Genomic DNA, 26,071 nt, shown 5'->3' with positions numbered 1-26,071 from the left:
TATAACATATAAAAAAGTGAATGAAATTCATTTTTTTTAGCGGATTCTATTAATTTTTTTATATGTTGTATAAGATAAATTATCAAAATATTAATAGGAAAGTCAATCACTCACTGTTTTGATTTGAATGAATTGTAAAACCTCGCAAAAGTGTTTTCTTCAACAAATTTTTTCTCATTTACAATGAAATTATTCATACAAAATATTGGATTGAGGGGTTTTGTGTTTTAATAATAAAAAAAAAAGCAGCATAAAAAGTGAGATTTGCTATGAAATTACGTAACAAATTCACACAATTTAACGTAATTTGCTTCAACAAACTTAATCTATAAAAAAAAAATGATTCAACAAACTTAATATATACTGATTAGAAAAGTAAAATCAGTATTTAGGTTTAATATCTTAACTATGGCTTTTAAGGTGTACACTATAAAATCAGTATATATATACCCTCTTATGTATGCAAGATGTGTGCAAGTTGTATGCAAGATGTAATAACGGTGGTCTCCCTTATGCAAGATGTATGGTCCAAAGCTTTTATGGTGTACACTATAAAATCAGTATATATATATACCCTCTTATGTATGCAAGATGTGTGCAAGATGTGTGCAAGATGTATGCAAGATGTAATAACCGTTGTTTCCCTTATGCAAGATGTAATAATCGTTGTTTCCCTTGTGCAAGATGAGATAATATGTAGTGATTCCGGCACACATGTGCTCGGAAGAGAGAGTGAGAGAAAAAAGAGAGGAGAGAGGAAAGAGAAAAGAGGAGAGAGAATGGGAAAGAAGGGGGAAATAGTCTTTTTCAACCCAAGATTTTTTTGTAATTGTAATTTATTTCAGGGTTATAATAGTCTTTTTCAATATAAATTTTTAATTTTTCAACCCAAAACGACGTCGTTTTGCGAGCGAATATAGATAACTTATCTACATTCACTTTAAAAACATTAAAGCCTTTAATTATTGGGTTCGCTTTTTCTACAGTCAATGTAGATAACTTATCTACATTTAGCCCAAAACGACGTCGTTTTGAGGCAGAAATCAAGGTATTTTTATAATTATAATTTATTACTGGGTTATAATAGTCTTTTTCGTTATAACTTTTTAATTTTTAAACCCAAAACGACGTCGTTTTGGAAGTGAATGTAGATAACTTATCTACATTCACTTTAGAAACATTAAAGCCTGGCAAAAAAAATTAATTTATTACTTTTTTAATAAAAAATTACGAATAAGTTGTCGTTTTGCAAAAAATTACGAATCTATAGCACCCAAACACGCCCACATGGGGCGTGTTCTGATGGAGAAAGACACGCCCATGTGGGGCGTGAGCTTGTGAAGGAAACACGCCCAAGTTAGGGTGTGTGCGGCAGGAGAGAGACACGCGCATGTGGGGCGTGAGCTTCTGAACAAGACATGGCCAAAGTAGGGCGTGTTCTAAGAGAGAGACATGCCCACGATATGGCGTGTTCTCCCTGCGTTATTGTTTATTTTTTTTATTAACAGCAATTAATATATGATAGTTATTAGCGACTTAGATAATTGTTAGGGGGTTAGAAAAATATTTGTGACTTTATTTAATTGTTAGGGGGTTAGAAAAATATTTGTGACCTATGTAAGAGAATTGAGAATTGAGCCATCCGATCCTTGTACGCATGTACTTCCTGGTCCATATAGGTGGGAGGTACTCCGTAAGAGGACACAGCGCAGTCACGTTTCACAAGTTGTGTGGAACGAGGATACGGTTAGGGGGTTAAAGACGAGGCGAGGGAAACTTCAGGGGGGACCCCATCACGATGATATACCAGACGTTGTCGCTGACTATTTGACACAGGCTGGGTTCATACACGTGGCACGTATGAGTCATGTTCAGGTATGTAATGTATAAATAGCTTAATTAAATTACCGTATGTGGACTTTGTATAATTGTTGTTTTTCCTTCAGATCAATACCCCTTTGATCTCTGCTTTGGTTGAGCGTTGGAGACCGGAGACACATACATTTCACATGACGCAGGGAGAGATGACCGTTACATTACAGGACGTGGCTGGTATACTTGGTTTGCCTACTGACGGGCAGGCAGTTACCGGATCTACAGCATTGGATTGGATTTCTATGTGTCAGCAGGTTTTTGGGACTGCCCCAGTTGCGGGCACAGACATTCACGGAGGCGATCTACGTATTTCTTACTTAGACAAGATATATGCTGATTGGTTTACAGTAGCACACAATCCAGAGGAGGTGAGGCGTTACACCAAGGCACACATTTTGCGGCTATTAGGCTCATGGTTAGTGTGTGACAGATCAGATGGCAGCAAAATTGCTTGTCGTTACGTTCCACTGCTTGCAGGGGACTTTACGGACATTGGCAGATACAGTTGGGGGTCTGCGGTTCTCGCCCATCTCTTTAGACATTTATGTGTGGCAACAAACCCGCGGACTGTAAATCTGGGTGGTTGTCACGTATTACTGCAGATATGGGCTTGGATTAAATTCCCCCCCATTGCACCACCTATCCCGCAGCCTACCCACCCGGAGTGGCATTTTGGTCACAGGTATATTTTATTAACTCATATTGACTAAATTGTTACATGTTCATTTGTCGAATGAGTATGATAATGGTTTACACATTCCATTACAGGTTTAATTCCCTACTTCCCTTTAAGCCACATGAGCAGTCTTGGTATCGGGCAAACCTTGACACGCTTTATAGAGACGAGGTTTGTGATATCTATTATTAATTGTTTTTTATTTATTTACATATTATAGTTGGTGGTAATTGTGTACTTGTTACTAATTTCTTTATATGTAGGTTGTGTGGCAGCCATACGGAGAGTACCATACAACATTGTTTGTTTCTGATCATGAGCGGTACTTATGGTTGTCCATTACTCCTATCATTTGCTTCCATACAGTTGAGTACGCTCAACCGGATCGATGTATGCGACAATTTGGTTTTGATCAGCCCATACCGCGGAGACCAAGAAAGCTTAAGGGTGTTCATGATCTAACTCTGCGAGGGAAGAAGGATGATAATTGGGAGCGTAAGTTGAGGCCCTTCATACATCGATGGACGATCAGGGATACGTCTATACGTTTTCCCCCTGCACTGGTCGGGTTGATGTCCCCGAACCATGAGTACCTACACTGGTACAGACAGCGAGGGAAACGGTTTGTCGCCAGGAGAGCTGCCAGGGTTGGACGAGCAGTAAGTTTTGACACTTCAATTATGAATATGATTATGTGTTTATAAATTTTTAATTATATCATGTTGTTTCATTTCTTTATAGATTGATGGGTTGGAGATGCTATATTTTGCGACTACTGCGGATCAGTTCCCCGCCTTTGGCTTAGAGTGGGTCCATGACGAGATTGGTCGCATTATTGCCATATTCAGAGAGTCGGCACGAGTAGAGGAGCCAGGGCCAGAGGCTCCACCTACGCAGACTGTTGAGGAGCCGATGTTGACCATTGAGGTGCCCAGTGGCAGGCAGGAGGGGCATGGACTAGGACGACAGCGAGAATCGGTTCGAGCGATACCCGATCCTATTATTGCTCCTAGACCGCGCACTGATATGCAGGGTTGGTTTAGACCGCCAGTGCTGAGCCAAGCAGGCGGGCCAAAGCCTATGTACCATGGTCCTCCTCCGCCGCAGTATTATGATAGCCAGCCAAGTCCATAATATGGCCAGGGGTTTACACAGAGTGAGCAGGTTTATCAGGCTAGCCCCATGGCATGCGCATCTGGTGGGGTACCGGTCTCTCAGGATCCTTCTTGTGGTACAGAGTATCAGGAGTGGAATATGGAAGACGTTACGGAGTGGTGCCAGACCTTGGACTTGACCACAAACGGAGTAGGCGATTGGCCTACACATGTTAGTGCACAACATGATTTTATACCATCTGCGAGCGGTGGATATGTTGCTTCTACACCTGACATGTCTTGCACGACTCCACCAGCTCATGTTCCAGAGGCGGTTGACGACGAGGAGCCATGTCTTGACGCATTTGCACAGGCTATAGAGGCTCAGTCTAGGCGTCGATTACCCCCACGTCAGGCACGTGATAGGCCATGGCCTCGTTGGTCGTAGTTTTATTTCATGTATTGACTGATGTATTGACTGTTTTTTTGTTTAGTTACATGGACTGATGTATTGACTGTTTTTTATTTTTAGTTACATGGACTGATGTATTGACTGGTTTTTTGGGACTGTTGTAATTGTGTACTGTGCTATCGCTGACTATTGTGGACTGTTTTTTGAATTTTTCTATTAGCATGCAAGGAGTAAGTAGATGATGATGCATAAGAGGAGAAGTAGGGTCATGTTTCATCTTCCTCAGACATGTTAACAACAGGAACAACAGATGATGATGCATTAAGAGGAGAAGTAGACCTAACTGACCTCATTGGTATGACAACTTCCTCCGCGGTTGTAGTATCCACATACAACTCTAAGAAATCCTTTCTACACTGGTTCAAGAACTCTTCCATTACCATATCGATGTCTTCGTCATCGACCACTTGCAAGCTAATGTATTGTTCACATTGCCATAACCTTGCCGTGACAAGAGTGATCAAATTGGTTGTCTTGAAGACATAATTTTTGACGTATTTTCTGATGCAGCTCAGTAACCGTTGAGTTTCGTTTAATACGTGATGGCCTTTTCTCCCCTACAAAAATAACACCACGACGACCTTCTTCTTTCCTACCGTTAAAATATAGAACAACACGAATAGTATCAGAATTCACACTCATTTTTAAAATCAAAATTTTAAAAGATAAAACAAAATATGAGTAAACAAGTGCAAACTATCAGAGAGTTTAGCATAACAATGACAGAATTGTGAAGAGTGTGTAGGGGGGTGGGTGTTTAAATAGCAGACAGTTTAGTTACTCACGCCCATATTTGGGCGTGTCTACCCACTGAACACGCCTTATCCTAGGCGTGACCACACACGCCCTACGTTGGGCGTGTTTCCTTCACAAGCTCACGCCCCACATGGGCGTGTCTCTCTCCATCAGAACACGCCCCATGTGGGCGTGTTTGGGTGCTATAGATTCGTAATTTTTTGCAAAACGACAACTTATTCATAATTTTTTATTAAAAAAGTAATAAATTAATTTTTTTGCCGTTAAAGCCTTAATTATTCTATGAAGTTAAAAGAAATAATCAACTAAGAAATCCAAAGATGTCTTTTTCTTAAGAAAAATCTTAAAATATTTAGTTTTTGTTTTGATACGCTGATGAAATTTTTTTGGATTTAATGTTTCTAAAGTGAATGTAGATAAGTTATTTACATTCACTCCTAAAACGACGTCGTTTTGGGTTTACAAATTAAAAAATTATAATGAAAAAGACTATTATAACCCTGAAATAAATTATAATTACAAAAATACCTTGCTTTTTGCCTCAAAACGACGTCGTTTTGAACTCGCTGTAGATAAGTTATCTACATTGACTGTAGAAAAAGATAACCCAAAAATTTACACTATCACTTAATCATGCATTATCATATTATTAAAAAAGTGTAATTATATTTACAAAAAAAAAAGTGTAATTATCATATCATTAAAAAAGTGTAATTTTTGAAATAGTTATTGTGAGAGAATATTATCTAATGAGGCAATAACATGATTAAGTGATAATTTGCAAAATTTTAAATAAATTTTCGTCAAAATTAAATTAGTTTTTATACTTTATGTACTCCCGGTAATACATAATTATAATAAAAAAGTTATTTTTTTCTCTATTCAGTCACATCAGCTAATGTAGAAAGTAAAAAAATAACTTTTCATATTATAACTATAAACTATCGGGAATACATAAAATAAAAAATTAAAAGAATACAACTTAGTGGTGTAGCCACATGCAAGCCAGCAGGTGCATTGGCACCTGTTTTTTTTTTTTTACTTATTATATTATTAACTAAGGTAAAAATTATAATTTGGAACCACCTAAATAGAAAATCAAATACTCAATACAAAGTAACAACGAATCATCTAAATGCAAACAAATAATAAAAAACATGTATAGTATGGTTATTTTTGTGTTTTACCTTCTTGTTATTTTTTATCCTGTATATTTTTTATTTACTTTATTCTAATCAGTTATGTTATTTATTCATACTCCTATTATTTTAAAAAAGAAAAATTTCTAAACTTAATCACAAAAATGATTAGTTGACCTATTTTAAAATTTGGCCCAACTAAACCAAATAAAACCATTTAAAAGAAGAAAAAATGGTTTGTTCTTTTAAAGGACACAAGGTTGTTTCTTTTTAGTTTTTGACACTATATCTTACCGGTAAAACATAGTTATAATATAAAAAATTGCTTTTTTTTCTATTTTCTCAGTCACTTCAGCTAACGTTATAACTATGTCTTACCGGTAAGACATAATGTTAAAAACTAAAAGGATACAATTTGTGTCCTTCAAAAGGACAAACACTTGACCCTTGAAAGTAATAATCATGAAACTAAATGAATAATAGGACTATAATTATGGAATATGAAGGTCCATTGAATTATTGTGTTTTGTGTTTTTACACACACAAAGAATACTCAAAAACCTAATTCCCAAATGTGAGAACTTTCCTTCATGCTTATGGTTGTTGCAAACAAGGGCAATGTTTTCTAAAGTGAGATATTGAAATTTTTTAAGGAATGGAGATAATGAAAGAGGAGACGAAAGACAATACTTATTATACATATAATTATTATATTTGTGTGTTTCTATATCCGTAGGATAATGTTTGGTTCATTACTTATTATATTGTAGGATAAAAGTGAAATTCTTATATTTGAAATGTTTACCGAAAATGTTAATGTATTTTTATATGTTTGCTTTGATATATAATCAACCACAATTGTTCATTTGAATTTTTAATATTATGTGATATTATTTAGTATATAATTTAGATAACTATGTTAGAATTCATAGTAAATTTTTTTTCTGATAAATTTATGTAATTATGATAAATATTTTAATAATTTGATATGTCAATTTTTGTGGCACCTAAATTTTTGGGTCAGCTGCGTGGCTGATACTATTTACCTCCTTAAAATGATACATGCTAAACCCAATAAATATATGTATTATCGTTTGCATTATATCTTTTTCTTCATCCTTGTTTGAGACTTATTGTTACACACTTTGCAAGTACCCGAAACTGAAATCGTACAAAGACAAATAGTGATGAGCGATGACGTGCACAGGAATTGGGTGGAATTTGAAGAACAGCTGTATGAAAACTAGACACACCAACAAATGCTAATAGTTGAATTGATAACAAAAGAGTTAAATAAATAAAAAAGAAAACATTTCGATTTGATTCATTTCATATTTCAGATTAATTTATAGCCGACTCAAAAAATAAAAACTTATAAAGGTATTGAAAATAGCCAACGCGAGTTAATTAAGGTTGAGTTAATTTAAAAAAAAAAAATTACACAAACGAAAATGAATGTACGAGTGAATCATGCCATTAACAAGCGGTCCAGGTTGTGTTGGGTTATGATTCAGATTTTGCCTTTTTTATATCAACCTTCAAGAAAAGCCTAGTTATGCTTACATTTGATGATGATATGATCCTAGCGAGCTATATCATGATCACTCCCAACATTATGAAGATTCAAAAACAGGAAAAAGAAAATTAAGGCCCGTCTTTATAATCATGCACGACAACATTGCGGGAAAACGGGTGCTTCACTCAACTAAAAATATTAAGGGATATTGTCTTTATGTTTCTATCTTATATAACACGTACAAAAATGAATGGAATTCATTTTTTTTATTGGATTCTATTAATTTTTCTTATGTGTTGCATATAATGGTCGACTGACACTGTTGCTTTTGTCTGAACACACAGACACAAAAGTTTGAGAATTTTTTTTCTCAAAAGAACGAGTGATTTAGGTCAAGTAAAAAAAAGATTTAGGAAGATTGAAAAGAAAAAAAAAAAACATAAGTCTAACCCAACAAACTCCTATAATTAAAAGCTCATAGTTTAAATCCTATCTCATTGCTTTTTTCTCTTCTTCTTTTTTTGAAACATAAATCTTATTAGCTCCAAATCTTAATAGACATCAATGATTCCTAAAATTCAATCTTCATCAAGTGAAGGAGAATCGCATGAGATTTTTCACGTTTTTTTGTAAAATAAAAGTAGCCAACTTTGGATCAAATAGACATTGACAGATGTGTGTTTTTGATCAGTTAACCCCTACAATTATACTATATTTTACAAATATCTTTTTGTGGTGTTTATTTATTTTTTAATTATCATTATCGATTATTTCTTTAAAACTATAGTTGATTCTCCAAAGTTTTACTTTTGAAGTGGTCTTTTTATGTTAAGTTATTTTTTTTTTTTGGAGTTACCCAACCCTAATTACCTCTTTGAGGCGAGTTGGCTCCCTCCGGTATCCTCACAAGCTTCGACTCTTTGAGCCGGCTATGAGACTAATCCGGAGTGCGAGGGTCAGTGATGGCTAAAGGTTCAGCCCCCTCCCCAAGAATGCATTTAGCGAGAATCGAACACATGTCCAACCCCACTAACTCAGCGTGAGGGAACCAACTGAGCTGCACCTATTGGGTTAAGTTAAAATTTTCTTTTTTTGTTTATATATTTTTTAATACATTTAAAATTTACTTTAAAAAAAATCTTCGAGGGCGCTGCCCCTAATCCCTCGCCCTAATTATGCATACATAAAAAAAATTTATGAGTCCGCCACTTGTTGCGTAAGATAAATTATCAAAATATTAATAGGAAAATCAATCACTCACTGTTTGATTTGAATGAATTACAAAACCTCGCAAAAGTGTTTTCTTCAACAATTTTTTTCTCATTTATAATGAAATTATTCAAACAAAATATTGAATTGAGGGGTTTTGTGTTTTAATAAAAAAAAAAAGCAGCATAAAAAGTGAGATTTACTATGAAATTACGTAACAAATTCACACAATTTAACGTAATTTGTTTCAACAAACTTAATCTATAAAAAAAAAAAAAAGATTCAACAAACTTAATATACACTGATTAGAAAAGTAAAATGAACTATAACAAAATAATGTTTTTGATTATTCTAAGTCCCTTTTATGTTATATAATCAATACTAAATTTTTTTCCAAGTCTTTGTATGTCCTATCTCGTTTCTCATTATGATTCTTCCATACAAATATTTATAACTTCATAAAAAAAAATTATATGACAATGAACAGTTTTATTTTGCTTATTAAGACATTCTTAATTTTATATATCTCTTCAATCTATTAATCTACCATCCTAATAGAAAAGATGAGAAATGTTATATTTATAAAAAACTTTTATAAATTATATTATATTTTATCAGTAAAATATTCTTGAACGAAGTCTTATCATAAAATATAATGTAATTTATAAATTTATAAAAATAAAATAAAATTTGTGAATATAACCGCAGAAAGTAGAAAGTACAGTAGAGGTAAATTGGAAAGAAGATGAGAGTAATTTTGTATGATTGGGACCAAAGTGTTTGAAGGACCAGCTAAGAAACGTGAGAAAAGCAGACTCCATGAAGAAAGTGCTGTTTTTAAGACGTTTCAACCTCTTTTAATCCTCCTGGGCCAGCGAGTGCCAGACAGCAACCACAACCTTGTCTTGGAAGCATCCAAAGCATCTCATTCTTTTATATAAAGAGTAACTCATCCTCTCTTTCTCTGTATCCCAATTCCAAAGAAGACCAAATCAAAAAGAGAGAGAGAGAAAGAGAGTTGGTTGTGTGTGTGTATGTGTGTGAGTTTAAGAATATGGGGAAGAAGAACAGCTGGTTGAAGAAGGTGAGGCCAAGGAGTTTTTCTGTGTTTCGGTGGAAGCGACTGGATCTTCAAACGACCATCATGGACACCGTCGTTTTCAAGATTATCTCTGTGGCTGAGGGTGTAGTCCTTGTTTCCACCCTCTGCTTCTTCTACCTTTGCTGTGGCTGCAACTTCTGAGTCTCACCTTACATTTCATTCATTCATTTTTTTTTTTTTTCTTTTTCTTAAGTTAACTAGTTGCTTCTGTTTTTTGGGTTTTGTTGATGGGTTTCTCATCATTAACACATAAAAAGGGTACAGAAGAAAGCTTGTCAATTGTAAAGGCATCTTCATTTTCTGCTTTTATTATATGTAATATTTCATAATATTTTGCTTAACGACCAAGTCCTTGGGACACTTGAGATGAACAATGATAATGGAGTTTGATATTTTTTTCATGTTTTTTAGTTCCTAATGAATCAACAGAGGAGCAGAAATAATGAATAACTAGGTACCCGACCCGGATCCGACCTAGCGAGCAAGCCCCGCTACATTCAAAGATCAATACTTTTTTTTTGGTAGATAAAGTTAATAGAAAGAATAAATAATAGAAACCACCGTTGAGGTTTCTCTAAATTACACTTTTAGTCAATTCTTTCCCCAAAATTGCACTCTGCCCTTTTTTTATCAACGTTGCAAAGCTGAAGGATTTGCAGTTCTTGTATTTGAACGAGCATCTCCGTAGAGGTAGATTTCAATTCGTAGTGCTCAATTTTTTTTTTTTGTTGTTGTTGGTGTTGTTGTTACTTGTGTTTACTTTATTTTGTTCATTCAATTTGAATCAAACATGAATTCTAAAGTCATGTCATGTGGGGCTGAAGCTGGATTGTGAGATACTAGTACCTATGGTCGTATGGATGGGGTTTTACACGAGGAGAGGAGCATGATGGTCGACAAATGATGCTGCAATCCTCAAATGGTTCAAAGCTAATGGAGATGCATATAATGATAAACTGTATTTATATGTTGAGCCACTAAACCCTTTTCTGGCACCACTTATATAGAAGAGCCTATTGATGCACAAATTAACTATTGTAACATGAGTTATACTGCTTCTAGTGATTCTGATTTCTGAAGATGAAACATGTAAAAATATTAGATGGGGAGAGTTAGTTTAGGCACTAGTGACACATGAGTTTTATGTGCCTAAAAATAGTGGGGACTGGGATGATTTTTCTGACATTGACCCTGATGGCATTGTTGGGGACTTGGGCATCGAGGTTGTTAAACTTGGCCCACAATTCAATCTCTGGTGAAATCACACGAGTTAGGCCAGTTAGAGGAACTACTAGAGCTTTCTCTGGCTGGAAATCTCATATCAAGAAGTATTCCAAACTCCCTTGGTAATCTCCTAAAGTTAAAACTCAATGGAAATGAACTTGTGGGTAGAATACGCAGCAGTTTTGTGAATTTTCAAAACCTTCTCTACATGGATTTATCCCAGCAACAAGCTCAATGGAAGCATACTGTTAGGTTACAATAACAAAGATAGAATTAAATGGAAAATTAAACACTTAATTTGTATTTCTCAGAACTGATTCTAGTAAGAAACCAGAAAACAGTACATATAAGGATGGAAGAAGTTACAGGGTATGAAAAAAAAATTACAGCAAATCAGAAAATGTGTTGTGGATCAATTGAAGAAAAGAAAGGAAACAGATAACTCAGTAGCATTTGAGAGGCTACTGTTCTCTCCCAAAGTCCCAATTCCAATCCTATCAAAAGTCTGACTATCCTTCTTGCCATTCTCTATTTAACCTCATATGAACATATGCATTGTTACCCAATATTCCTCCAACAGATTCTAGAAAATTTCCTTCTAACAGAACTGCTGAATCAGCTAGCGAAAGAGCTGAGATCTCCTATGCCTTTTCCTATAGTACACCCTTATTGCTGGTGTCCTATCACAAACCTATGGAAATCCTCAACCTCCCTACTTTTTTTTTTTTAAATTAGAATCTAAAGACACTTACAAGCACTTAACTTTAAACTACCAGGTTGGAGTAGTTAACCTTATCAAAGCCTGTATTTACTGTTTCTTGACTTTGTCTTCTCTTTGAAGGCTTATGCAATCACTGAATTTAACTTAACTTTAGGGATAACTTTCCTTGGTGGTTGGAAGTGTTAGGAATGTTTTGAGATAAAAAGCACACTACTGAATTTTCTCCTTTAACTATTAAGGGATGTTAACTGATTCCAGGTGTGAACCTTTCATTTATTATTAGGTTCGTTGTTCCTTAATGACATGCTGACTTGCACTTGTACGTTGTACCGAGCACGTGCTTGATCTTTTTAGCTTAGAAATATTGTTTCTCTCTTGCTTGTTGTTTGAGGTGCTCCAAGTTAATGGGAAACTGACCAAGACCCTTGGCATGTTCTGTAAATGATGAGAACAAATGATTTGCTTTGTCATGTTACTTTGTTCTTGAATGTCTTACAGCCAGAATGTCAAGTTATTTGCGTCCATGGTTGTTGACAACTTGATTTATGTAAATGTTTGTGTTGATGAGATCAGACGACTTGATTTATGTGCTTGGAATTTTTCATATGTTCTAAATTTCTGCTTGTTCATTTTTAATTTGGTTGGTCATGGTTATGCTGCACATATAACCATGATAGGAGGAAGGGGAACTCCAAGTTATGCAGAACTAGAGCTTTGATTGCCATTTCCTGTGACTCACGAGTCAGATATTTACAGTTTTGGAATGCCATTATTTGAGCAACCTTGACGTTAGTGGCTATATGGTGTGTTCAGTTCAGGCCAGAATTGAGACCTTTAATGAGTATTGTTCTGACTTCTGAGAAAGTTGGAAGGTGTTGAGGAAATTTTTAAAACCTTTGAACCCTTTTCAGACCATGATGGTTGGGACTCTTCCTAATCATCCATCAGACAGCACTGTTGGTTCTGGTTCTATAGGAACAAAACAAGAATTTGACATGCTTCTATCATGAGAATTGTTTGATATTGAAATTGTCTCTAGCTAAGTGGTTTTGAATATCTCTTATCCCACCAAACTTCAAACACAAACAATCAGTGGAGAAATAAAAAAAAAAAATCTTATGTGCATTTGTGTTATTTTTTTCTATCTTTTTAGGTACACAAATATAATTTAAGATCAACTGTCGTTGCTTTGTTATAATAATGCAATCTATCGGAACACTGATCATTTTGTCACGCTTGACAAATTTTTTTATCAGACTGCCACGCCAACAATAATTTTTTTCAAAATGCCACGCGGCATATTTTGCTACAGTATGTAGTGAAATATGTTTGCAAATAATTCGCTACACAGTGTAACGAAATATGCCATGTCAGGCTGCACAGTCAGCAAAAATGACATGTGTCAAGCATACAGAATTTTGTTGACACTGTGTAGCGAATTATGCTTGAATTCTGCCTGCTTGACACATGTCATTTTTGCTGACTGTGCAACCTGACAGGGAATATTTCGCTACACTGTGTAACGAATTATTTGTAAACATATTTTGCTACACAGTGTAGCGAAATATGCCACGTGACATTTTGGAAAAATTTACTGTTGGTGTGGCAGTCTTGTAAATTTGTGAAGCGTGGCAAAATGGTCATGTTCCCTGTCTATCCTTCTAGGTGGTGTTTGGTTGAGGTTTTTTTAGGAGATACCTAGGCATCATAGATAGGGTTTCTTTGTTTTCCATGTTTGGTTCACAATATTACAAAATTTTGATAGGAAACACATTTTCCTAGATTTTAATATTTGTGTGCAAAATGGAAAGCAAGTTACTGTTCAATTTCTCCACTTTGAACGTGGTATTGTGACTTATACGGCTAAATGAGTAAAAGACAACCAAAAAGCTGACCGTAATGCCCTTATCTTACCTAATTTGCCCGGTAAATTTTTTTTCAACCAAACAACTTTTTTTACATTTTCCTACCAAACTCATTTTCCAACAATTTCCCTATCAATTACATTTCTCTAGTATTCAAAAAATTTCTATACGGTGACATGAATTTGTTTTTGAACCGGTTACAAGGAAAAATTAATTCTGAACTGATTCAGAGGAAACTAAACCGGTTTTGAACCGTTTTAAAACCAGTCAACAAAAGTATAATTGGTTCAGTTCAAAAATCATATCGAATTATCGCTTTGGTTCGATTTTCTAGATAAAACTAAATCATACTGACCTCTACAACAAGTGAATTTGCCACATTCTAAAGTTAATATGATTTGATTTGGTTATGGTTTGGTTTTATGAATCGAATTGGTTTGTGTTTTTCTGAATCATAATTATTTGCCAACAAAACAATTGTTTATCAGAGACCCAACACACTCAAAATGAAAATTTTAATCTAATAAAAAGAAAGCTTTGTCTACGACAACGAGTGTGTGGAACCATTGTGTTTTTGCTGATAATTGGATCGGTTCAGCAAAATATACAAGCAAAGCAAAAAAAATGTATCTCTTTTGGGATAATACCACGGAGAAAGTAAGTAAGAAATATTTGATCTACTTCTTCGACTATTCTACTTAAATGGGGAACCGATTCCACGTTTTTTTTTTTTTTTATAGGAAAAAATGTTTGTCATTTTAAAAAGTTATATCATTTTTTAATGAAACTACGTCGTTTTGGTAAGTTTTTACATTCTCTCTTCTCCGTTTTCTTTTTATTTCTAATTTTATAAATTAGAGAAAATGATAAAACACACCAAAACGACGTAATTTCATTAAAAATGACATAAAGTTGTGTCATTTAAAATATCAAACACTAAATCCTTAATTATAATATAACAATGTTAGAGAGATATAATATAGAAATATGCATCTTCAATAATTTTATAGACTAATCTACTTATATAGGAAGAGCACCCTCCTACTTCTAATTATAAGGGATCTCATTTTTTAATTTTAATGAAGGGAACATACCTTTGCATACTATAGCTTGTAACACTATCTCTTTTTCTTTCTCTCTTTTTATGAACTAAAGAAAACATGAAATAGTGTTACACTTTTTATTATCCACCCTAACCTATTAAAAAATTAAATATGGCTGATTTTGATTAAATCAAATCTACGAGTCTACAGCGGTTGCTTCAATTTTTATCAGATGATGGATGATGATTACGCGAAAAATGAGAAGTTTTTTCTCTAGCTTTTACTTTTTTAAATAGATAGATTTTTGTTTTCATTTTTTACGGATTTAATATTTTTCTTTTTAAAAAATATAGAATTATTTTTTTTACTTTTTTGGTTTGGTACGGAGGACAGAGAAGGCTGCACCGCGAATTGTGTTTTTAAATAAGAGGGGAAAAAAATATATGATAAAGTGAAAAAAAGTTGATGATTTTTTTAATTTAAAATTTAAATAAAAAATAATTTTTTTAAAAAAATTTTATTTATAAAAATAGAAAGTTATTAATTATAACACATTCATGTCAAGAAGAAAATCAAAATAAAATAAAAGTGAGAAATGAAGATGTTGTAGAACGAACAAACTCAACAGAGTGATAAAACACTAATGACACAAACTAAAATGATAGAACAGAACAAGTAGTAGTTACATTACAGTTACAGGACGCACTAAGAAGTGGTGGCTTCATCAAAATACAAAAACCACAATGGCCTCACCAGCGGCGGCAAGGTCACCGGTTTCCTCCGCCACTTCGCCAATTCAACGCCTCTCCACCTTCAAAAACCCTTCCTCCGCCAACACCGCCGCCGCCACTCCCACTTCCTCCTCCGCACTTGACTCCTTAGCCTCCGATCCCATCTTCTCCGCCTTCCTCTCCCCTTCCTTCTCCTCCACCTCCTTCTCCTCCGCCGCTCTCTCCTCCGGCTCCCCTGCCTCCACCGCCGAGAAACTCCACCACGCAATCCGCCTCCTCGAGAATCAGCTCCGCTCCGAAGTCCTCTCCCGCCACAACGATCTTCTCTCTCAACTCTCCTCCCTCCACCACGCCGATCATGCCCTCTCCACACTCCGATCCGCACTCTCCTCTCTCCAATCCTCCCTCCGCCGCCTCCGATCGGAGCTCTCCGACCCTCACCGCTCCATCGCCTCCAAGACCGCACAACTCTCCAACCTCCACCGCACCACCGAGCTCCTCCAGCACTCCATCCGCGCCCTCCGCCTCTCCAAGAAGCTCCGCGACCTCATGGCCGCCGCCGCCGAGCCGGAGAAGCTGGATCTGGCCAAGGCCGCGCAGCTGCATTCTGAGATCCTAAGCCTCTGCGACGAATACGACCTCGCCGGCATTGATGTCGTGGACGAAGAGGTCAATTGGGTGAGGGAAACTGGTGATCGGTTGAGGAACGAAGCGATGAAGGTTCTGGAAAGAGGAATGGAAGGGTTGAATCAGGCTGAGGTTGGTACTGGGTTGCAAGTTTTCTACAATCTAGGTGAATTGAAGGTCACTGTGGAGCAAGTTATCAACAAGTATAAGGGTATGGGTTCCAAGAGTGTGAGTGTGGCGTTGGATATGAAGGCCATTACGGGATCTGGTGGAAGTGGATTCGGTCCCGGTGGAATTAGGGGTACCGGAACGCCTCAGATTGGAGGAGGGGCTAAGGCTAGGGAAGCTTTGTGGCAGAGGTTGGGGAATTGTATGGATCAATTGCATTCGATTGCTGTCGCCGTGTGGCATTTGCAGAGGGTGCTTTCAAAAAAGCGCGATCCCTTTACCCACGTTTTGCTGCTTGATGAGGTCATTCAGGTAAGGGTGATAAAAATTTGTAATCGTAGTTCATTTACATGAAAACAAAATCTTAGGCATTGATCAAATCATGTGTTACTTGGATTCATAACTTGCATATATACTCCCAAGTGTTTGTCCTCTGAATGCCCAAGTCTATGTGGAAATTTCTGTTGTGATTAAACTGGGTAATTTTTCTAATGGAATGGATTTAGAGATATAATTTTGTATCGAATACACTATGGCTCACTTAAAGTTTAAAATTTTCATTGCGTTAAAGTATCCAAATTTTGGGGGTTGAATTGAAGTTTGGAACTTGCAGAAATTGTTAGCACAAAGACGATACTTTATTTTCAGTTTTTTGCGCCCGATTTAATGTGAAGTCTAGTGTGTGGGAGCTTTTCTTTTGTGTGTCACACTTCCTAACTGAATGGAAGAAATGGAGGATTGCACTAAAAGCTTTAAGTGAGTCAATAATTATCAATTTCTGAACATATATGTTCATTTTTTTCTGTAGAAACTGACATGACAAAGATCTAAGATTCTATTGCAACAGTGTAATAGATCCATAAATGTTAGAGATCCCAAAAGTGTAATAATATTTCATTTTCTGAAAGTGATAATTCTCTGTGCGACACAAGTCATTTATCTTTCCTTTTCTCTTGGTCTTCTTTTCCTTTAGTGTGCTGTAAAGTCACTGTTAACAGATATGGTGTGGTGACTTGTGCTTTACTGTGCAACCTATAAATGGAGAGTAAGGAGATCAAAGTCAAATTTTGTTTCCCTTTCTGTTAAATTATTCAAATAGGCTTCCAGTTTTATCCAATATTATACAGTCTAGGACCTTTCCCTCTTAGAATTCGCCGTGTATAGGATGCAGGGTAAAGAAATTGTAAAAGTTCATGCTTGCACATTTGGTTTGGATTCATCAAATGGCACTAGATGGATTGCATTGAATTGGATGAAAATCAATATGCAATCTTTTGAAACGCTACTGCGCTTTATGTAGACATCGTGAATAAGGTGGTCAATATTTTACATGTAAAAGAATTTGCATTGCATTTTTTATCTTGCCTTTTATCCAAGGTTTTGAAAAATGTTATGTTTTTATGCCATTTGCGAAGAAACCCATTCAATGGACTTTCCTAAAGGTTTTGGGGTTTTCAGGATCTATTATACATTGACAGTATTGAGTTATTACACGAGGAACATTGACTGTACTTATTCTAGCTGCTATTGTTTGCTCTTTCTTATTTTCTAATTGGTTTTTTCCCTCATTTTCTAACATTGATTGCTGCTGCATAGGAAGGTGATCCCATGCTAACAGATCGGGTCTGGGAGGCCATTGCAAAGGCTTTTGCAAGCCAAATGAAGTCTGCTTTCACTGCATCGAGTTTTGTTAAAGAAATCCTTACAATGGGATATCCAAAGCTTTACTCCATGATAGAGAATCTCCTTGAAAGAATTTCACGTGACACAGATGTCAAAGGAGTGTTACCAGCTATTAATTCTAGTGGAAAAGAGCAGATAGTTTCAGCTGTCGAAATATTCCAGACTGCATTTTTGGCTCATTGCTTGAGTCGCCTTTCAGATCTAGTCAATTCTATTTTTCCAATGTCCAGTCGGGGAAGTGTTCCCTCCAAGGAACAAATATCAAGAGTTATATCACGAATTCAGGAAGAGATAGAAGCTGTTCAGGTGGATGCACGCTTAACTCTTCTTGTTTTGCGTGAAATTGGCAAGGTTTTGCTTCTTCTTGCAGAACGGGCTGAATACCAGGTAAATATAAAATATGTTATTGTATTCAAGGTGTTGTATGCTGTTTATAAGATGTTTTATGAATTACGTTAATTGGCTCGGGAAGGAATTCAATACTAGCTAGCCCATAGGTTTTCAGAAAGGCTATAAAGTAAACTTTTACATCTTTATTATTTTTGGTAAAAGAATATTTTATGACAAGGAAACAATGGATATTCAGAAGAAGGAACATCTTGCTAACTACAATTAATCATGTTATTGTTAACTACATGCATATATCAATAGATAACAATTGTGTGTTCTTTCATTGAGGAGTTCGTGTGTGTCTCATCTTGTATGTATCACATTGTAGTGATTAGAGACCATTCAATTATTTAACTTAATCACTTTTTTCTTTTTCAGTATGTTAAATTATTTATGTTTTGGCTAGACTTATCAAACATTGGCTAGACTTATCAAACATTTTACTGATAGTATTACCTAAAGTGTTGTATTTGTCGTGACTCGTGATTTGGGGAGACAAAATGACTGAGGATAGGTATTTACTAAAGCCTCGTCATGTTTAAATGGTAGAAACTTGAAGGGTGTAGTGGTTTTAACTTGGTTCTTTGACGTGATATCTGAACCCAGTTGATCAGATGGTCTAGTGAGTCAGCCGGGCCAAGTTGCCCTCATTGCATGTTTGGTTTAGCTTCTTTTTTTTTTTTTGGGAAATAATCTTATTTTTTAAAGCTCTTTTACGAAGCTGTTAAATAAAAGTTTTTCCCCACAAAATAAGTTAATCCAAACACATACTTATAGCATGTTTGGAAACTCTTAATTATGGTGAAATAATCTTCTTTTTTCCAAAAGCTCTTAGAATTTAATTATTATTATTATTATTTTAAAAAAAGCTTTTTTGGCCACTAAATAAGCTAATCCAAACACGCATTAAAAATTCTTGTGATTAAATCTTTATATCCAAAAATGTGTTAGGTTTCAGTCAAAGGTAGTGGTTAACCCAGTGCTTTGTCCACGTTTTAGTTTTTGAGGGATTGATTTTAAGAGATGCACACTTCATGACTCTGGAACGTGCAATGTCACACCCACTTTTGTTCCTGAGGGGGAGAGTCGGATCTTTTTGGTCCCTTTTAATATTTGTTTGAGGGTTTGTAATACAACAATTGCTGCTGATGTATGTTTTCTCTGGAACTTAAAGGCGTTTTTTTCTGCTTCTTCTTTGTGTACGAGCTTTGGAGCAGTGTTAAAATTGCTCTTTTGTGACCTTTCAGAAGGTCACAGGTTGTGAGTCTTGAAATAGTCTTTTTGCAAAAATACAAGAGTAAGAGTGTGTATAGTCTTTTTGCAAAAATACAAGAGTAAGAGTGCGTACAAATCAACGATCACCCTTACCCCTCGCAAAGGCGGGGAGCCTTTTGCATCGGTTTTCCCTTTTGTGTATGAATTTTTGTTAACTTTAGAAACCCAGAGTCCATTTTATTCATGAGAAGGAAGTACTATTATAGAAGCATAGTTTCTAATCTTTAAAGTATTCATTTTCTTTGTTACGGCAGATATCCACTGGTCCTGAATCACGTCAAGTAAGTGGTCCTGCAACACAGGCACAGCTCAAAAACTTTACATTGTGCCAGCATCTGCAAGAGGTTCATACACGAATATCAGCTATACTTAAAGGAATGCCCAGTATTGCTGCAGATGTGTTGTCTGCTTCGTTAGGTGCAATATATGGTGTTGCCTGTGACTCAGTAACATCTTTATTCCAGGCAATGCTTGATCGTCTTGAATCTTGCATATTGCAAATACATGATCAGAACTTTGGAGTGCTTGGGATGGATGCTGCTATGGACAACAATGCATCACCTTACATGGAGGATCTCCAAAAGTGTATTCTTCACTTTCGCAGTGAGTTTCTATCTAGGTTGTTGCCTTCCAGAACTACTACAGCTCCGGGGATAGAGAACATTTGCACCAGGCTTGTCCAGAGTATGGCTTCACGTGTTCTAGTATTCTTCATCCGACATGCTTCTCTTGTCAGACCGCTCTCAGAATCTGGCAAGTTGAGGATGGCTAGGGATATGGCTGAATTGGAGTTAGCTGTGGGCCAAAATCTGTTCCCTGTTGAGCAACTTGGTGCACCGTATCGAGCACTTCGAGCATTTCGTCCACTTATTTTCTTGGAAACATCCCAGTTTGCATCATCATCTCTTCTTCAAGATCTGCCACTAAATGTCGTACTTCATCATCTGTATACTCGTGGTCCTCAAGAATTGCAGTCACCACTGCAAAGAAACAAACTAACACCATTGCAGTATTCATTGTGGCTAGATTCTCAAGGGGAGGATCAAATCTGGAAGGGTATCAAAGCAACACTTGATGATTATGCTGCTAATGTAAGGAGCAGGGGAGATAAAGAGTTTAGCCCGGTTTATCCTCTTATGCTTCAATTGGGTTCATCGTTGACTGAAAAGATTCAGGCTTCCTCAAAGTCTTGATCCAGTAAATAATTTGTAGTCTAGGAAATTAAACCACATCAGTGACTTTCCAGATTGCCATCCAGGGAGTTTTTGAAAAGGGTTTAGTCGCAGAAACATGAGGAGGAAGAGTCTTGCGAGTTCTGGTGGTAAGAACAGGGTACAAAATTTTATGATGTACAATCGTATAAAATGTTTGTACCTCATGCTTGCCAGCCGAACTAGCAGACCTCTTCCTCCTCATGTTTCCGCGACTAAACCCTTTTCAAAAACTCACTGGACAGCAATCTGGAAAGTCACTGATGTGATTTAATAGGTTTTTCTTTTTCTTTTTTCTTTTGTATTCTTTCTTTCTTTCCTCTTTATTAAATGGAATTACTGCTATTGTTTAATCTCGAGTTTCCTATTAAATTGTTGTTATATTCGATGTAGAGAAAGATAGCTTTTTGATGGAAGATAGAAATAAGTGCTGTAGTGAACTTCCCTATAATGGACATGGAGTCGATTATTTCATCTTGTCTTATATATCTTTCATGTATAATGTAAACTATATTTATCTAATTGTTCAATTTATTTTTCTCAAGAAGTTTGTGGCAGCTTCGTGCAATAATTACGTTACTTTTGGGTTGAAAAATTTACGTTATTATTTTTCATTTAAACTAGTGGGTCCTATCAAAGTATAGATAAAAGATAAAACAGCTATGCTGTCTTAAATGATGAATGCACATGATTTGGATGTTAAGTTAGTGGTACATAAAAAAAATCTACTGTATCTCTGTGAGTGGACCTCATAAAAAAGCACGAAGCTTACCCCTGCTTTTAGATATCGGTATATTGCCTTGTCTTATATAAGATAAGGGACGACTTCGATTCTCCATAGGATGTCCATCTTTCTTTCCATTCCCTTTACTCTCATCCCCCTTCACTTAACCATGGTTTACCGATCAGATTAATAATAATTTATCCTGTTCTTTTATTCATGGTATATTGCCTTTTTTTCTTGTTCTTTTTCTTTTAAAAAAGATGGCATTTTTGTTGTTGTACCTGATCACACTGAACAAGAGGTCAGCATATACGACGACTACAAGTTCACTGGACTGCGATCAAAACGTCTTCTTCATGGCAGATCAACCGATAAGTATGGGAGAAAGTAAATCTCTTATGCAAGAATTCGATTAGTTCCTAAACTAGGATTAAAATCCTATAATTTAGAAAAATAAAAATGAAATGCAAATATTTGATATTAGAAGCAAAATTCAATTATCATTGATATTTCAAAGATTATCAATCCTTAAACACAACATTAACGGTAAAATGATACAATTTATTTCAAAGGCAAACAGAAAAAAAAAAGTAAGGAAACAAGAAGTTGCAAGGCTTGAATACAAGCAAAAACAGGTTGATTTATTTAACATTGAAAACGAGTGATTTCCCAATGTAGCAGAGTAAATTCAATATATTGTTACTCTATGTTGCTTGGGAAGGATTACCAGTGTATAAAGATCTAAGCTGCCTGCTTATGAGTTTGCTATTATGGATAACCTGCTGAAGTTCTGCATCACTTGACCACCATTGCTCAAGGCCATGAGCCTCAAGAAATTTCTGTTTTTCCTTGGAGACAACAAACAACTTTGCTGCAATTTGTCCCTTTGTATGACCCATATTCTCCTTGTTAACAATCTTTGCTGTGCCATCACCATCAGTATAATAACAACATATGTAGTCACTGCTGTTAACATACAAATAAGGAACCCATTTTGCCACCGCAAAACTAGCATCCTTAATTCCAACACCAGAAGTCTTGTCTCCTTCATTGCTGACTTGAGTTTTGCTATTTGAAGGAAGCATAGATTTAAGTCTATTCCACATAACCTCTGCCTTTTCTCCAATATTTCTTAGACTCATGGCTAGTGAAACAGAAGGTGGATTAAACAAATGTGCCTCCACATAAATCCCTTCTTTTGCTAGTACCTTTCCAACCTGAAGAGCAAAACCAGCCCCCAAGGAGTGACCAGCAATGCATACATTACTGCTTCCATATGTATCACAAATTGATTTTAGTACCTCCAAAACTACTTTGAACCTAACAGAACCCTTCAAGCTTTCCCAAGCAAGAAAACGGAGGTCATCTTCAATATCTCTTCTCATTGAAGGGCTTTTGAGTAATGTTCCTCTGAGGGCTAAAACGGCTCTAGGGGCACCACTTGGTCTAATCAGTACTAAGTCAGCCATTGCTGCAGATCGATCCCATTCAAGAATTGCACCAAAAATGGATCCATCCCTTTCATCAATCAATGTTTGTGTGAGCTTGAACTTGAAGGGAATCCACCATTTTGGTGCTAGAGCATTTTCTTGTGTTCTGTTCTCCTGTCTATCAAGTTCAAGCAAGTAAGCTGCCTGTATAAAGCAGGCAATGACAGTTCGTTTATAATTTGCATCCTTCCTGTATTAACAAAATAATTATCAGCGTCCACAAATGTAATAAATGAATGTGAATGTCACAAATGAAGGGTAAAGGGGTCTTGCTAGAGTTATTGCCAACATGTTACTCTCATGTTAACATGCCTACAACAAAATTCATACAATCAAAGATCCATGACATAAATCAAAATTTAAAATGACCCGAAACAGATTTGAATAAGAAAAAAAAAAAAAAAAAAGCTTCTAACGCAATCCACAACACAAATCTGTGAACGCTTTCTTTTCTTTATCATGGCTCTACCGAAAGTTAAGCTAATTCATAATTCCAAGTCATAGTTAAATCTTTATCGTAGCCAATCCCTTTAGAAAATAATCATATTGATATTACTGATAGCATTTATGGAATTGCTGCAAATCAGGTCCCCAAAACTCTATTCGAAATGCTTAATAATTACAGTAACTAAGAATTTGGGTAGCCGAATGAAGATTACAACAAATAGACACATTAAATCAAGAATTACCAAAATTATAACTTGGACATTATAAAGGCAGTCCCTGATTGACATCTCAAGGCAACTAAAACAAAATACATACCATTAACCACTATAGTTTTGGAAAGCCCCTTAATTCTATAATTTAGATATCTAAAATCCAAGCAATCCATCTCTAATTTGTTACTATAGATAAAAACCAGTTGATAAGTTTTGAAATCTTTTTCCATTTCATGATGGGTTGCTTCAACCAGAACCCTTAAATTCCAGAATTTTGCAAACCCATTTGATAAAGTTTGCAACTTTATACCAGCAAAATGAGACTTCTTCACACAAGACATCATGCACACTACTAATATTGCTTTCTTTCAACACCCCAATAACAAGTTACAATTTTAAAATCTTTCACATGAAAGTTGAAGCATAAATGAAGTCCAATCAAGAATTGAAATGGGTACTGACCAACTGGAACTGATAAGGTCTCTCCAATTGAGGGTAGTCAAGTTGCGAGGGCCAGAGACATGAAAGGCATAAGGGTGAGCTTCATGAGGAACCACCTTGTTTGCCATCAACGTAGCAAAGAACACAAGCCTAGTTGGTTTCTTAGTTGTGTTGTTTGCAACGCATGGTGATGATTGTGCAGACAAAGGCCGTATGCTCCTATTAAGGAAAGGTGCTAACTTTCCATTGTGAAAGCCTGTTGGAGATAGTTGGCATCCTATTCGACTTTGCCCTTTTCTTAAATAATCAAAAAACTTTCAAAAGAACTATTCATTTTCGATGCGCAACTAACGGTCAATTTTCATTTCAACGCACGTAACGCCCTTTACAAGGAAAAACAACTATCATTTTTTAAGGACACTTGTGTCTTTTAGTGATTTATATAAGGTATAACTGATAATATTTTTGTTGTAAATTTGAAAAAAAAAAATAACTTTTCAGATTTATACAAAGTATGATTGGTCAGATTTTATATAAATCACTAAAAGGACACAACTTACATTCTTTAAAAAGACACACACTAAACCCTTATGATAATCTCACTTGGAATTATTGATATATTTTTTTTAATAAACCATCCAGTATGCCAATGTGGAGCAACTCAGTGGCGGACCCAGGAAATTTTTTTTATGTCTGCACATTTAGTGGTGGGGGTTCGCCCCCGAAATTTTTTTTTGTAAAGAAATTTTAAATCAACGCTTAAACTCGCTCATAATCTAGTTGCTCTGCATGCAATAGTTTGACCAATTATTCCCCCTAAATCTTGCCCTACACCATCATTCTATTTTATAGTGGTGAATAAACAAGTCAACACTACTAGTACATAAGACAAACAATATCACAGTGAAGGCATCGTCTCTAGATATTAACTTATTTGAGAATGTCAGACCTGCAACCAATCATCTCTTTTTATACAAATGAAAAAAGGAAACAAAGGATGAAGAGAGCATGTGAATGGGTACGTGACAAGGGAGGAAGAATAAGTTTTCTCTCTATTCAATTCGCGCTGCTACGTTGTTTTAATCATTTCCATACGTTGCTAACTAATATAAGAATAAATATTTGTTTTCGTCCCTAACAAAAAATTCGGCCCCCTTTAGTCCATTATAAAAAAAATTAGTCACCTGGTCCCTATGAAATTCAAAGTGGACCCCAATTATGGTCTTTTTGAGAGACTAATGTAGGTTCTTTTTGAATTTATGAGAGACCACGATTTTAACTAAATTGATTTACTTTAAATTTTTTAGGGACCTCGAGACTAATTTTTTTTTGTAAGGGATTAAAATGGGGATTATGTTTTTTGCTAGGGACTTAAAAAGGTATCTACTCCTAATATATATATTGAACCAAGAGACAAATAAGGACCTGCAACAAAAAAAAAAACTAAAATAAAATTTTTTATGACCGCATTTGTCCGCAAGTGGGTCCACCACTGGAGCAACTAATTGAAATTCCAGCGGGGTAGGATGAGGAAGTCTAAACTCTCCCTATCACAATTTAACATTATTATATATCTAAAACTCTAGAGTAAATATCCTATTTGGTCTTCAGCAAATTTCACGATGCACGTTTTAGTCCCTAACAAATAAAAAAAAATGTTTTTCGTGGTCCTTAAGAAATTCAAAATGGACCCATTTAGTTGAAATCGTGGTCCCTCACAAATTCAAAAAAGATCCATATTAGTCCTTCAAAAGAACTAAAATGGGTCCACTTTAAATTTTTTAGGAGCCACGAATAGCCTTTTTAATTGATAGGGACTAAAGTAGTCATCGTAAAATTTGCTGAGGGCGAAAATGATATTCACTCAAAACTCTAACTTGAAATCACTGTTTAAGCGCGAACAATAGCTCATCTATGTGTTTGGTGACTAGATAATCCCCTTTTAAGTTTTATTTTGATCTATTTTTTAGTGTAAAATTT

General features: G+C 35.7%; 4 protein-coding genes across 4 annotated transcripts; 3 read left to right on the top strand and 1 right to left on the bottom strand.

Annotated features, from left to right (window-relative positions):
• Positions 1-1,418: 1,418 nt before the first annotated feature.
• Positions 1,419-3,685, top strand: LOC133312623 (protein MAIN-LIKE 1-like). Its single transcript, XM_061513859.1, has 6 exons — positions 1,419-1,481; positions 1,591-1,875; positions 1,947-2,557; positions 2,644-2,722; positions 2,815-3,210; positions 3,293-3,685. Exons 1-6 carry the CDS (start codon positions 1,419-1,421, stop codon positions 3,683-3,685), a joined length of 1,827 nt encoding a protein of 608 aa, XP_061369843.1.
• Positions 3,686-9,656: 5,971 nt separating this feature from the next.
• LOC133312643 (uncharacterized) lies at positions 9,657-10,200 on the top strand. The gene has a single exon (XM_061513876.1). It carries the CDS (start codon positions 9,792-9,794, stop codon positions 9,978-9,980), a length of 189 nt encoding a protein of 62 aa, XP_061369860.1. The 5' UTR covers positions 9,657-9,791; the 3' UTR covers positions 9,981-10,200.
• Positions 10,201-15,341: 5,141 nt separating this feature from the next.
• On the top strand, positions 15,342-21,235 carry LOC133312610 (conserved oligomeric Golgi complex subunit 5). The gene is made up of 3 exons (XM_061513836.1): positions 15,342-16,530; positions 17,815-18,288; positions 19,821-21,235. Exons 1-3 carry the CDS (start codon positions 15,436-15,438, stop codon positions 20,757-20,759), a joined length of 2,508 nt encoding a protein of 835 aa, XP_061369820.1. The 5' UTR covers positions 15,342-15,435; the 3' UTR covers positions 20,760-21,235.
• Positions 21,236-22,042: 807 nt separating this feature from the next.
• LOC133312620 (GDSL esterase/lipase At4g10955-like) lies at positions 22,043-24,371 on the bottom strand. The gene is made up of 2 exons (XM_061513854.1): positions 24,113-24,371; positions 22,043-23,181 (listed from the first exon to the last, which is right to left on the bottom strand). Exons 1-2 carry the CDS (start codon positions 24,217-24,219, stop codon positions 22,206-22,208), a joined length of 1,083 nt encoding a protein of 360 aa, XP_061369838.1. The 5' UTR covers positions 24,220-24,371; the 3' UTR covers positions 22,043-22,205.
• Positions 24,372-26,071: the final 1,700 nt, after the last annotated feature.

The sequence above is a fragment of the Gastrolobium bilobum genome, unplaced genomic scaffold, assembly GCF_033153095.1.
Source record: "Gastrolobium bilobum isolate Gb01-03AN ecotype WA unplaced genomic scaffold, APGP_CSIRO_Gbil_v1 utg5259, whole genome shotgun sequence".
Classification (NCBI taxonomy): Eukaryota; Viridiplantae; Streptophyta; class Magnoliopsida; order Fabales; family Fabaceae; genus Gastrolobium; species Gastrolobium bilobum.
The sequence above is the reverse complement of the archived record's forward strand: the minus strand, read 5'-3'. Positions and strand labels throughout refer to the sequence as shown.